Genomic DNA, 13968 nt, shown 5'->3' with positions numbered 1-13968 from the left:
AGCTGGCTTCCAAAGGACGCTTCCAAGGAGTTGAAAGCTTTGTAGCAGATAAAGTGAGATTTCAGTTAATTTCTGTTCTGCAGAACTGAAGCAACAGATATGAGTACTATTACACATACAAAGACAAACAATGCTAATGAAAAAGTAAGATCTACTTCCAACAGCTTTTGTTCAGATGATACTATTAACTTTTTATTTGCAATGACATCTTTGTAACTTTAACTACCCAGCTAGAAATGCAGAGATCCCTTGTGATGCATTAAAATTCACGGAAGGATCAACTCAGAATTAATGGTGTACTTTAAATAAACCAAGGCATATGGCACACTGGATGGCTCTTTTAAGACACAGCGTTGTATAAGTAAAAGAGATACTGCATTTCCTAGACTATTCAGTATCTGCATTAACAATAAAGATCCCAAAGCAAATCACAGGTTGGTAAAAGTTCTCCTAAGCACGTTAAAGTCAACATCTATGTTATAACAACAGTGTATACAGCTTTGGTTATATTCTTATGATAGCACCAAAAGGCTCCATACAGAAATGTAGGGTTTCACTGTGCAGAATATTGCTCTAATATATCGAAGAATACAGTCCCTGGCAAAAGCACTTAAAAAATACAGTTCTCTTGACTTAGGACGTTTGGATAAAAATACAGATCAACTTTTACACTGAATCAACTGTCATGCCAAAAAGATTTTATTTTTTTTCAACAAGTATCTTTTAAAAATTAAAAAGTCAAAGGAAGAAAAGGAACACTAATTCACTCTTCCAGTTAAGACAAATCTAAACAGGTAACAGTCATTCATCATCCAGGTTTAAACCAACTTTTTCAGCCAGGATAACAAATAGCAAGAAAAAGCCATTATTGCTTCCCTATTACAGAAATGGTAGCAAGCATGACAACTAACAGTGCATTTCTAGAAAATCATGGAACTTGTGACTTGTATTACTTTGAATTTTGAGAATACGTTTCCAAGCTTTGAATGCTTCACATTTTACAATATGATAGAACACTGTCAACTAATAACAACTGCCTGAAGAAGGGTTGTGGTAAAACACAGGTTTGCTATAAAACTGAGATGGGGGCAGGGGGAGAAGTCTGAAAGAGCAAAATTATATCATCCAAAACAGAGACCTCTGTATGGTACTCATACACCACTGCCACAGCATTGACCCCATCATACATACATGTAGTGTCAGAGAAATACTTCTTTGAGCAGGGAAACTCATTTTAAAGATCCAGGACATACATAAAATGAATAGGTTTGTCCTGCTGTACCACAGTAATTGCTACAAAATCAGCAGCTGAACCTGAATCTCAAAATTGTAACTGGCACCTAACTGCAAGACCATTACTGTCCTGATAAACAAAAGATACTCTAGAAACCTATTTGCAAATTTACTGGTTTTGGAAATTAATTTTGCTGGAGGTAGGTGTTTAGTTCACCAATACCTACTTTCTGCAGAAAAATTACGTTCAGGTTTCCTTTGTATACACACAATGGAGCTGATCTTAGCACAAAGACATCACCTTAAGTAAAGGAGCAGGAATGTGAAGAGGTGTACCTTTTATGCAAAGTCATGTTTCAGCTTATAATTAATGAACAATCTGTGTAAAATCTACTCTGACAAGGACTCCGAGTGGAGCATCATGGAAAAAAATACATTCTTGGAGCCTTCCAGTTTATCTGTGCATCAGGACTGAAGAAAAAGACAACAAGGAAATGATATAGAGTCAGTGCATAGTATAAAAGCTCTAAAAAATAAGAAAAAAAAAAAAGGCCTAAAGCTCTATTTAAAGCTAGAAGGGACCACCTGATGGAAGCACTCCACATGACAGGCATAGAGTGTACATGCTCTGTTGCCCACTCACATGAAGAATCTCTACTTCATTCTTAGTTTTTTCCCCCTTTTCTATCATTCCTTTTTCCACATTACTTGAGTAAAATAAGCTTACATGTAATTTCCATTCCGAAATCTTTCTAGGACTTCCTGGTCTGCGATCTGGCATATGACAATTCTCTTCCTGCCAAGACAACATGGATTATAGCAGTGTTTCGTATTTGGTTAATAGGTATTAATTAAAGCCTAGAAGAACAATTTTGGATACAGAGCTTCTAAGGTACAGTCACCTGCAATTATGATTCATGCTTTAAATGTAGAAAGACTAATATACCTGTGTTATAGAAAACATCATAGGCATCAAGAGAGTAGTCTACAAAGCCACATTTATTTGCACATGTACAGAACAGAGCGACAGATGTTATTGTTTTCCATACAAAATTATATAAAAACAGTATTCACCTTCATAGATAACACCATACCACTTTAAGTTGTATTAAATACATTCAGAAAGCATTCTTGCACGCACACAACATTAGGTAGTCCCAGGTAACTCCGACACTGCAATGTAATTATTCCTAGTGGTATGAAGGGATCAAAGATTAGTCTGCAACTAAAATAAAAAGAATCCTGGTTGAGAAGCAAGCTGAAGTCTTTCCTCCACTGGCCATCAAAGCAAGGAACATCATTAAACAGATTAACTGTCTCCAGAACATAGATGTAAATACTACCAAAGCACCTGCAGAAGGCAGGTAAGAGTGGCATTCCAGACTGACTTGAGCTATCTCGGCCAGTGTTAACATACCCATTTAATCACTGCTTGCCTACGGATAGGAAAAAGTTTTATAAAACAGGAAGACAGAGTTGAGTAAGAGCTTGTGATTACAGAAGAAAACAAAAGGTATAGATCCAAATCAATTACTTTCCCTTCCTACCCAGCACTGGATAGATTACTCCCTTTACTGGGTCTTAAGATTCCCATTCTTGCAAGGAATAGAGGGGAAAAGCAAAATTTTACGTTTGCTGCAACATTGCCTCCCTACATATGATCTAAAAGGGGAATTTAATTGCCAACAGGACATCTCAAACAATTTATTTAAAATGAACATTTATTTCTACAAAAAAAAATGTGTATGATACAGAAGAAGTGATCACACCTACTTAAAGGTTTACCTATTAAAATATACAGAGGATCTGAATGAGTACAGGATATTTAAAAAAAGATGCAAAGGAGTGTTAATCTTTTATTTTTACATTTTCAGGAACTTCACATAATTTTGGTAAGTAACCTTTTACAAAATTATGTAAAAAGTACAAGAATGCCTGGTAAACAGTCTGCATTTTTCCAAAAGATTTTTTACAGCATGCAATTCTTAAGGCAGCCTTCTCCTCCTCCTTACAAGGAATCCTTTCACTCAAATAATCTTCCGCTGCAAAGATTAGGCTAAAGAAGCTTGGTCTCTTCTGTTAACGCCTTTTGTCTTTCCTGTCTGATTTACGGTCTCTTTCACTCCGTGAAGTTCTCTTGCCTGACCGACTACTTTCTGATATAGACCTCTTTCTGTCAGATCTTGAACTTTTATCCTTTGAGCTTTTGGTATCTCTACTCCCACCTTTTGAGGACTTGTGACTTCTATCTACTCCTGAAGCATCCCTTCGCTTCCTGTCCGTGCTCCTTCTGCGTTTTCTATCTCTGTTATGCCCTCTTCCTCGGCTTCGACTTCTGCTTTCACTACTGCTAGAGCTACTGCTGCTACTGTCCCTGCTAGTACTTCCACTGGTAGTGCTGCTGCTGGTGGAACTACTCCGGCTGCTACTGCTGCCAGTGCTGGAACTACTTCCACTGCTAGTACTGCTTGAAGTGCTGCTGCTACTACTGCTGCTGCTACTACGGCTATGACTCTTACCGGTTTTGTTCCCTGCCCTACCCCTGCTTCTACTCCTGGTCTTACTCTTAATTTCTACACTCAGTGTCTGACTCTGCTCTGTCTGTGCATCAACCACCTTTACAGACACCACAGCACTTTCATCCTTGTCTGCCTGGGGCTCTGTATCCTGAGTGGACTGAGACAACTGAGGTGACTGTGGCAGTGGCACAGACTGTGGCTGAGACTGAGCCTCAGCCACAGGTTCTGGCTGAGCTTCAGGTGCCTTCTCCTGGTTTTCTTCAGGTTCAGCTTCAATTTCTGGTTTGATACCTTTCTCCTTCTCAGGAGAAGGAACATTACACACTTGTTCTGGCTGAGCATCACACTCTGTTTCTAGTTCCACTTCTTTGCCATTTTCATTTTCTACAGGTTCTACACTATCTGCCTCATTCATTTCAGCCACATCCTGCTCATTATCCACTGGCTGAATGTTTTCACTTTCCTCTTTTACAACTGTGACCTCTTCAGGCTGACCATCCTGTTGCTTGTCATTCTCCCTCACCTCGGTAGTCTCTTCTACTTTAATCTCCATTTCATGTTTCTGTTCATCCTCTTCCTGTTCTTTCTCTGCATCGCTATGCCCTGAACCTGTTTTTCCCTTTTCCTCCCCTACCTCCTCCATTTCTACATCATTGTGCTGATTACCTGTCTCCAACTCTTCCACCTGCTGAGCCACCTTACCCTCTTCCTGCTCCTTGTTCTGTTCTTCCTTCTTTTCTTCATTCTGCACCTCCTGCTGTTCTTTTTCCTTCACAGATTGTCTTCTGGGCCTGGCCTCCATTTTGTTAATCTGCTCTGCAAATTCATTTCGCCTGCTTTCAAAGAGTGCTAGGGAATAAATGCATAAATAATAGTTTCAGATAATCTACAGACACTGAAGTCTGTTTTCCCCTTAACTATGAGCTAGTAAGTTATCAAATTTATGTTTAACTTTTAAACACTGCATCCTTATTCATTCTGAAGTAGCAAGCCATTCATGCATAATGAAAAAGACTGCTAGTTACCTTAAGAAAACAAAGCAAAGGGGATAGTCAGCTCAGCTGAGTATCAGAACAGTAAAGCCCTAAATCTAAGCTACCAAAAAGAGGTTTTGACTTCATTAAAATCAAACCAACCAACAGTATATCAAAATAATACCTTAATTTCCTGGTATTTATATATTAACAAGGTTATACTTCCTAAGGTAAACAAAGACAGTAAGAGTCAGCAAAAAGCTGGTTAGGTATTAAGAAAGCTTAAATAATATAAGCTATTCAGACAGGTGAACTAGCTTCTCTTATTCCCCAACCCCACAAAATGAAGAAAAGCTCCTTAAGAAATAAAACCCAATACATTCTCAGTTTAATAAAAAAGAACAGTAGGACTACCATCAACCGCAGTATTTTAAATTGTTTTCCAAAAGAAAAATATAGTCATCCTGTGAAACAGAAATGAACACACATTATGGTTAAAAAAAATCATCATAAAGTTCTAGTGCTGTGCTTAAGAAAACACTTCTCAAATCCTTTGTAAAAACCTGCATTTCCTTGGGTCTTCAATCCACAGAATCTGCCTTTTCAAAAACTAAGTTGCTGCACTGGCATACATCTGGGTACTAAAGCTAATATAAAGGGCTATGTTTTAAACACATACCTCTGAGATTATGCATACACCTCTTTTGACTTCTTTTAAGAGAATCAAAGCACATCCAACATAAAAATAAGTCACTGAAAGAGTAATGTTCACTTATGACAAACACCCATGCAAGAACATACAGTTTGTCCAAACCATGAAATTAATGTATTTAAGCAGAGAGACTTAAAAGAAATTTGCACAGCAAACATCAAAGGGAGGCAAGAATAAGGCCCTTTGTATCACAAAGTCCACTTACCATTCATCTTTTTCTGTGACTCTTCCATCAGCTTCTGCGTAGCAGGACACATTCTGCCAGGTATGTAGAATAAGTGGGGTTTTGTCTTCGTTCTTATGTATTTAATTATTTTAGCGTTATGTTCATTCCATTCTTCTTGCTGAGAAACGAAAGAAAAGAACTCTAAGATACACAAGAATAGTTTAAACAAGAGAAAGATCAAGAGCAAAACTAAAACTCACCAACTGAGCAAGCTCAACCTTTTGCTCCAGCAACCGCAGCTCTGTCTGTTTAGCACGTCTTTCTTCAAACAGTTCTCGCCTTTCATTTTCAACTTGCTTTCTTTCTTCCTCTGCCTGCACTTCAAGTTTTTGTTCAATTTCTTGTCGTCTCTTTTGCTAAAATAAATAAAGAAGTATCTTAAATGTTTTTTCTAAATCAAAAAAGTGTTCTAGTTTGGTCCAATTAAAATTTTGAATTATTTACACCATTAAAGGCATTCCTAAAAACATGTTAAGAAGTATCTCCTAAATTACAGGTAATAGAACAAAATAGTGTCATTGCTTGCTGGCACCTAATTTTTTGTGCACTAACTAAAAAATTATGGGCCCCTGTGGATTTCTGTCTGCCTTCTATCATTCAAATTGGATTTGAGCTTTCAATACAAGCTTCAACATTTCCCCCCCCCCCAATGGCAGAAAAAAAGAAACTAGATTTCAGGTATTCCCCTTGGAGGGAAAAAAGTTGACTCCCCCAAAAACAAATGAAGGACCGCAGACTGTTGTTTGGGACCAACAAAACAAATTACATTGCAAAAACAAATTACATTGCAAATACTTCCAGTGTATTCATCGCTGATTAGATATATTACAAACAGGGCATTCCTGGATTATAGTATGTCCAAGACAGCTATATGCTCAGATTGTACAACAGTTGTCTAATAAAAAAAATACAATTCAGTGCCTGGACAACAAAATAGCTGTGTCATAAGACTCCTCAGACCTCTACTTTGATTTATAATAAGTTTTTATGTATGAAGAGAACAACGCCTATACAAATTCTCAGAAAAATGTTGTGAAGAGCAGTAACTGCTCAAAGACTCTTTATGTAAACACATTATAAATGAGACAAGGACTCCATGTTTCTAGACCATCCTAATCAATAGTTTCTTGTTCTAAATGCAAGCAGGTAACACAGAACTTTGGTCCTTTCTCATGTGCTACATGACAAGTCAGACAGAACAGCAGGATATCCAAATACTGAACCTGAAAGTAATCAAACCCAACGCTGCAAGCCAGCTACGCTAACACTACACAGAAAAGGTTTTAAGTTTAAAAGCTTTCTGCCTGCTTCCACCAGACTGCTGAAAGTAGAACTTGCAAACACTGTTTTTAATCTAAAGGTTATTAGTATTAACCGAATAACCCATTTAGGGCAACAGTAAACAAGTACCATACCCTCTACAGTTTAAAAGGGCATACTAGGAATAAAGTTGCCACCATCCTATATACAAGTTTTTTTGAAGTTACCACTAAGCTCTGCAAAGCCTCCACTTCAGTACAATCACATATCCATTTATTAAAAACAGGAATTCTTGTTATCTAAACTGGGAGGGGGAAGCCATTTGTAGTCAAATAGATAGCGTAATACAACCATACATTTCTGTGTACTTGGTTATAATTTAAACATCTGGAACACATCAGAGTGGCCGCTGCTTCAGCAATATTGAATCACCATTATTTACAGAAGTAGCCTATGACCTATTAAATAGTTACCTGATTAAATTCCATTCACTTTGAAATGATCCCCGAAAAATGTAAACAAGAAAAAAGATCATCTATTTTTGGTTTACATGTTTTAAAAATGTACAGCAATTAAAAAAAAACAATCAACAAAATAATGCCTTTTAACTTCTGCAGTGGTCAGAAATAGCATTATAAAGTCATGAAATTGTTAGAGTCCCCTTCCTGCTTCCCACCCCAATTCCACTAGACTAAACCAAACAAAAACCTACATGCACTCTTACCAATTTGTTGCACCTGGAGCCTACAGAGTGTGGAATTTTCATTCCTATTTGAAGCAGCTTAACCACACAATTTTACTTTATTATTTACAATCAGACAGAACTAAAAATAAGTACCCTCTCAGTAGCAACTGTGGACTCCTGCTTAAATTTCTGAAGAGTGCCCATCAACAAGCCAAATATACGTCGATTCCTGAATAAAAAACAAAAAGCAGTCTGAGATTCAGTTCAAGTACTAACACTTTTATTTGCATAAACAATCAGAGAAACTTTCCACCTCAGAGACATTTATTTTTAAAGGCTCAGTATTACTCAAGGCCATTAGCAACAGAATACATACTGACTGCGCCAACAGTCAAGGATATAATTTCCAGTGACATATCATATTTTGCTTAAGAGTAAGACACAGCTCTTATCCATAACACAGCACAGTTAGCACTGGGAAAACTGGAAGCTTGCACATTTTATACCTGGAAATAATGACACTAAGAAAATATTAAAAAAAAAAATATCCAAAAGCAGGGAGTACTGAAGAAAAGGCTGAGTAAATACAGTGTGAGCTATCACTAAGCCAGTGAACTGGAAGGTCACTGGGCTTTCTGAAAAACGTACCCCCCCACACCCCGCTCAGAGGATTAAGGAGAAGTGGAGCCACAGGGGAGCGAAAGCTTATCTGTCACAGTTTGCCTAACAATATCTTCTACAATGAGACACTGCACTGTGGGATGAAACCAGAATTGCTCTCATCCAATTAAGTGTTGTTTTGAGAAAACTTAAAATAAGTAAAATTCTTCAAGGAATTACCTTCTTCTGAACACGAACTAGTTTCCTGAATTTCACCTTTTCTTTCTTCCCACTTAATCTGAAATTAAGCCTTTACAGCAAGAGGCAGACTCTCTTATTCGCCTTGAACTTTTACCCAATTAAGAGAGAAAGGGAATGCTACTCTCTTCACTCAGTACCACTCTACTACAATGGCACAAACCTGACATGGAAAGGTAAAGGTACTTGTATATTAAACAGCAGAAATAGGAACAAACAAAGAGTTGAGAGCTAGAGCTTACTCAAAGTGTATTTGTATATGAATGACATCCCAGAAGACACTGAGCACAACCAAGGGTTCAATGGATGCTGTCGTCTTAAAAAGCTTCTTTCTACCACAAATCACAAAGAGTTCAATACTGGTTTTCTCATCTCCCCAGAAAACTACTGAAGAGCAAAACAGTAAAACTGCAATTCTGAGGAAAGAAACTTTTAGTGCCTGAAGCTCTAGGAAGTCCACTAAGAATTCTGAAAGTCTTTCTGTAAGAAAAGCAGTTGGAAACTGGTGATGGAAGCAACAGCAGTCTGTTAGTGGTGTAGTAACTGTAAAAGAAGCAAGCAAAATGCCTTTTCTCTGCTAACTGATCTGAGGTCCTTATCAGAGAAGCTCTCTTTAGTTCCTTATTCCAGCTCTCACGCTTCTATTTATTTGAGGTATGGGTTATTATTGCACCAGGTGAGCTGCAGACTGAAGCAGATGGAGTCCAAGAGGTTGGATGCAGTTGCAAATTTGCTTTTCCAACATCTTGTCCCAGTAGAACTGCCTCTCAGGAAGAATTTTTACAAGCTACCCTGACACAAATAAAGTACAGGAAAAAGGAGATATACATAGGAGGAATCTAAAAAGAACCAGGCAAAAGAAAGGTCAGACTGTACGCACAATAATGAGTCTGAAAGTAGTAAGACAAAAGAAACACATGCTGGTACTACTGTGTCAAAAAAACCAAGGGGAAAACCCACACCCAAAAGCCTCCTTCAACCAATAAAATAAATTATGTACCAAGACAGTTGTAACCGTCCAAAATGTTAAGTAACCAACGAAGCCATGTATATTTTTTTGTCTTACTTGAAGATTATCAGTTACAATAGCACTAACAAACCTATTCCTGTAGGTGGCCTGACAAGTAGAACCCCTGCCAGTTACATGAAGTGAACTATGTGTTGTTACTGCTGTGAAGTATTTTGAGAGAACATTTTTTAAAATCAATTTTATACCATTGTGGTACCACTTCAACATCATCTTTGATACATAATAGCATCTGTCTAATACAATCTAAATGTTAAATCTAAAGCTACTTCCTATGCTAGCACTCAGAAGTACCATGTTAGTGCTTAAAGAGATGTCTGCATACCTTTGTTTTCCTTTCTCATCCATATTTTGATCTTGTATAAGGTCTCGACGTGTTCGCTCTTTGGAGGTAGCAACAACAGAAGATGGCAACGCTGGCTACAACAAAGAAAAACAAACTACTTTGTTCATGTTCCAGATAAGTAGGTTTCTTCCTGCACAGCTCCATTTATCATGTATTACCTTTTTAATATCATCATCTTCTGCGTCGCTTTCTTGGCGTGATTCTCTTCTTGTCCGGCGTTCTCCACCCAGCCTGAGTAAAATAAAGCATTAGTGGTCACTAGAGAACATGTATTTAGGACAGCATCTGTGCTAACACAGGAAAAATACAAGTCAGCATATCTAGTCAGAAGAACCAACACTTCCAGTAAAAATCTCCCCACTGTTCCAATGACCAGTAAGTAGCATTTTACAAACAGAATCTACCATTGGTAAAAATCAGTGAGAGAAAACAGCTTAAAGTTTTAATACAACTTGCACAGTAAAGTAAAACAGAAGAGCCCACTTTACTACCATATTTAACTTTTTAGAATACCTTTGGAACTTTTCTTGGTTTTAATGTTTGCACTTTTTGCAGAATCTCTGAAATGGCTACCGGTATAAGGGTATCGTGAGACAGATTTAAATGCATCAAGATATAAAGGTTGGTATGATTTTTCAAACGGGAAATGCTATTTAAGTTACCTAGCCAAATACCTAGAAAACAGGTGAGGAGGGGCAGAGCACTTAGGACCTCAGAACTGGGATGACCTGAGGCTTTAACAAAGAACAACTGGACAGTGTGTTAAACAGAAGTTATTTTCAGCTTTCACTCTTAGTTTTGTGGCACAGCACTTTACTACTGGTAAAGCAGTTTCACGGTATTCATTTTGCGTTAACTCAAAAATTCAAAAGCAAGCCTTGCTTTAGTCAAGAACTACCATTGCACCTAAGTGCCCACAGAACGAAGCTGCCTATAATCAGTCACATCTGACAGATCTGCATCCAGGTACGAAAGCTCAAAATCTGTGCCCATTGTCACACTGTATGCATTCAATTTATTGAACGGGAGATGTCAGTCATAATTCAATTTGTGTCTACAGTAAAACAAATCTAGGGTACTAAGCAGAACGTAATACAGCAGACTGTACACCAAGTAAAACAGAAAATTCCAAGAGTCTTTGTATTGCTATATCTTTATATTATTGCTATAATCCTTATATTGCTAGTGTGTGTGGGGGGGAGGGGAGATGTCACCACAGTCAATTGCTATCATCCAAATATATTTCCAACAAGTCTTGAATATGTAATCTCTGAAGAAGACAGTAAAAGTCATCACTTATTAACAGTTACCGAATCTAAGCATCTTAAATTTACTGTTATAAATTCTCATTCTGATAAAACAAGTTCTCTGCATTAGTTTTTGCACCCACCTACTGGCTGCCCCTTCAAGATCCCTCTGTTTGGCTGGGGGTCCTCCTCCACTATCCGAGAATCCACGCCTAAAAAGAAAACACTTATGATCTCAGAACAAGTTAGGATAACCCCAGGTCCACCTTAAGCCTGCACAATCAAACTGTATTTTGGCTTTGTGGTCATAATGTAACAATAAATTTTACCAGCTCTGTCATCATTTACTCTTACTACTGCAATAAAGTGCTTAAACATATTAACATACTGCTTGTGGACCAACTAATTTAAACTTTAATTTCTGCACTTATTTAACTGAGTAGCTACACTAAAACAAGGAGCCCCATTATGTTCAAGTGTTCATATCTGCAGTAATTTTCAAGATGTATTAAGCATTAACCAGCAGTTTAATACTGAAACTCAACAAAAAATCCACTACATACTCCACTGAGGAAGAACTACTGAACAAACATTGGACTTTTCATTCTAATTGGGGGGGGGGGGGGAAGAGGGGAGGAGGAGGGGAAAAAAAAAAAAAAAAACAACGGAAAACCCACAACAGAACACTAGTGGTTTTACCTACATCTGTTTTAAAATTCCTGTCGACTTCAACTCTTTCTATTATTCCTGGAGCAGCCACCACTTTCTTAATTACTGAGAGACTGATTTTGAACAATTTCAAAGAGACAAGGTCCCAGGTACCACATAACACCTCCCTTAACTTTGATGTTTCCCCTTGTTTTTCAGGCTAACAGCTGAAAGAGTTAGGGAAAAAGCACCAGTTTAAACTTGTTAAAACGCAGAACGAGAAGGTACTTTAAATTTCAGGCAGTGACATATAACCCCAAATGCCCTGTAGGCCAGCTTTGGTACCTGCTTACTGAAACAGCAGTACAATGAGCAACGGGATCAGATGAGAAATATAAAATGCCCCGGCGTAAGGACAGCAATGCCAGGGGAAAGGGTGAAAAAACCCCCACGTGGAAGAAACCCCACCGCCCGTTTCTGCAGCTCCTTACCTTAGCAATAAGCTCCCACGCCCTCTACCTCCACCAGGGCCTGTGATGGCTAACAGTCTGTTTTGAGGGGGCCTGCAAGAGACAGCGGGCGCCGTGAGCGGTACCTGCCCGGCCCCCCCCGGGCCGCTGCAGGGAGGCTCCCCGGGGCGCTGCAGCTCGCCCAGCCAGCGCTGCCCGCGGCCATGACCGCTCCCCTCACGCAACCCCGCGGTCGCGTCCCCCGCCACGACGGGCGGAGGCCGCCAGCAAACCAGCGGGACCGGGGCCGCAGCAGCCCCCCTGGCGCTGCGCCAAAGGTTGGGGGGGGGGGGGGGGGGGGGTTGGAATATGGCCCGGAGACGGGCGCGGCGGCCTGCGGGGGCGGCGGCCTGCGGGGCAGCCCCTCACCGCCTGCCCCTCGGGCCCCTCCCGCGCAACCCCCTTCCCCCCGGGACAACGGCGCGGCGCACGCCAACCCCCTCACCCCGCCGGCCCGGCCGCTCCCTAGCCCCCCCCCCCCCCGCCGGGCCGTCCCTCCGGCGGGCGCCCCCCCCCCCGCCTCACCTCACGTCATTGGGGTCCCGTCCCGTGAGCTTGCGGATGTTCTCGTCCACGTGCTTGAGGCTCTCCTTGGCTTTCTCCAGCTGCTCCTGCAGCGCGCGCACCGCCACCGCCATCCCGCCCGCAGCGCGGCCTAGCCGGGGCCCAGCGCAAGGCACCGCTGGGTAACGGGGGGGGGGGGGGAGGCCCCGCCCACGCGCGGTACGGCCCGCCTGGCGGCCCACCACTCCGGCAGCCGCGGGCCGGGGTGGCGCAGCCAATAGCCCCTCGGCGGTCCCCGCCGACCGCCAATAATCGGGTACGAGAGGCGAGGGCACGCCCCGCGGGAAAGGCTCGTTGAAGGCGCCCACCAGTCACAGGGCGCAGAGGCAGAGTGGCACCCCGACCGACCAACTACTGGAAGCCTCTGCCTGCCGGCGCTACGAATCACCAAAGGGACCGCCGGAGTGACATCGCTCAGAGCTAACGAGAACTCACGCGTCAATTTCGCGCAGCCCAATCAGAAAGCCACTTCGAGGACGTTTGTCCCCACCCACCTCGAACACATCCTACCTTCTCACTCTATGGGGCCGACAAGCCAGCACGCAGGCGGCTCGGGCGGGGGCCAATCACCGTTCCACTACAGAGGCCGCCACGCCAAGCGAGCCAATAGGCGGGGACGTTACTGGGGTCTGGCGCGCAGGCCGGGGCCGGGGGGTGGCGGCAGCGGCGGCCCCGTGCCTGCCCTCACGCCTCCCGCCTGTCACCCGAAGCTTCGTGGCTTGGGCTTCACCACCTGGCTCCCCGTTTAGCAGCTGCAAAACGGCGTTACTGGAGGTTGTTCCTGACGCCTGGGGTGGCGAGGTTTTTAACTGCGCTCTTTCCCGCCGCCCAGCCGGTGCCGTTTCTGCGGAGTGGCCGGGGCGAGCCCCCAGGCGCGGAGCCCGCTGGCACTTCGCAGCGGCAGGAAGCGGAAGGCGAATGAAGGCGTGACGTTCTGAAGGCAAAAAGAAACCCACGACGCCTCCCCCCGCCCCCCATTTCAGCCCCCCAGCAGTAAGGCGGGCGGGGGGCAGCTCCGCAGGGAGGAGACCCGTTTGTCCCCCCTCACGGCACTCGCTTGTGCAGCCCCGCTGCGCGCCACCGCCCGAGGCAGCGGGCTCTGGGAAGCGATAACGTAAAAGGCCCTTTCTCGCCTCTAAGAGAGGCTTCGGCCGGCGCCA

The 13968-nt window shown here is 42.1% G+C and overlaps 1 protein-coding gene across 1 annotated transcript; it reads right to left on the bottom strand.

The window, feature by feature from the left end:
- Positions 1 to 2214: 2214 nt before the first annotated feature.
- On the bottom strand, positions 2215 to 12882 carry PNN (pinin, desmosome associated protein). The gene is made up of 9 exons (XM_075711916.1): positions 12770 to 12882; positions 12227 to 12298; positions 11231 to 11299; positions 9999 to 10071; positions 9820 to 9914; positions 7763 to 7838; positions 5865 to 6020; positions 5644 to 5782; positions 2215 to 4601 (listed from the first exon to the last, which is right to left on the bottom strand). Exons 1-9 carry the CDS (start codon positions 12880 to 12882, stop codon positions 3313 to 3315), a joined length of 2082 nt encoding a protein of 693 aa, XP_075568031.1. The 3' UTR covers positions 2215 to 3312.
- Between the last annotated feature and the right edge of the window lie 1086 nt (positions 12883 to 13968).

The sequence above is a fragment of the Pelecanus crispus genome, chromosome 6 (genome assembly GCF_030463565.1).
Source record: "Pelecanus crispus isolate bPelCri1 chromosome 6, bPelCri1.pri, whole genome shotgun sequence".
Classification (NCBI taxonomy): domain Eukaryota; kingdom Metazoa; phylum Chordata; class Aves; order Pelecaniformes; family Pelecanidae; genus Pelecanus; species Pelecanus crispus.
Note: the sequence above shows the minus strand (reverse complement) of the source record. Positions and strands in the feature narration are given on the sequence as shown.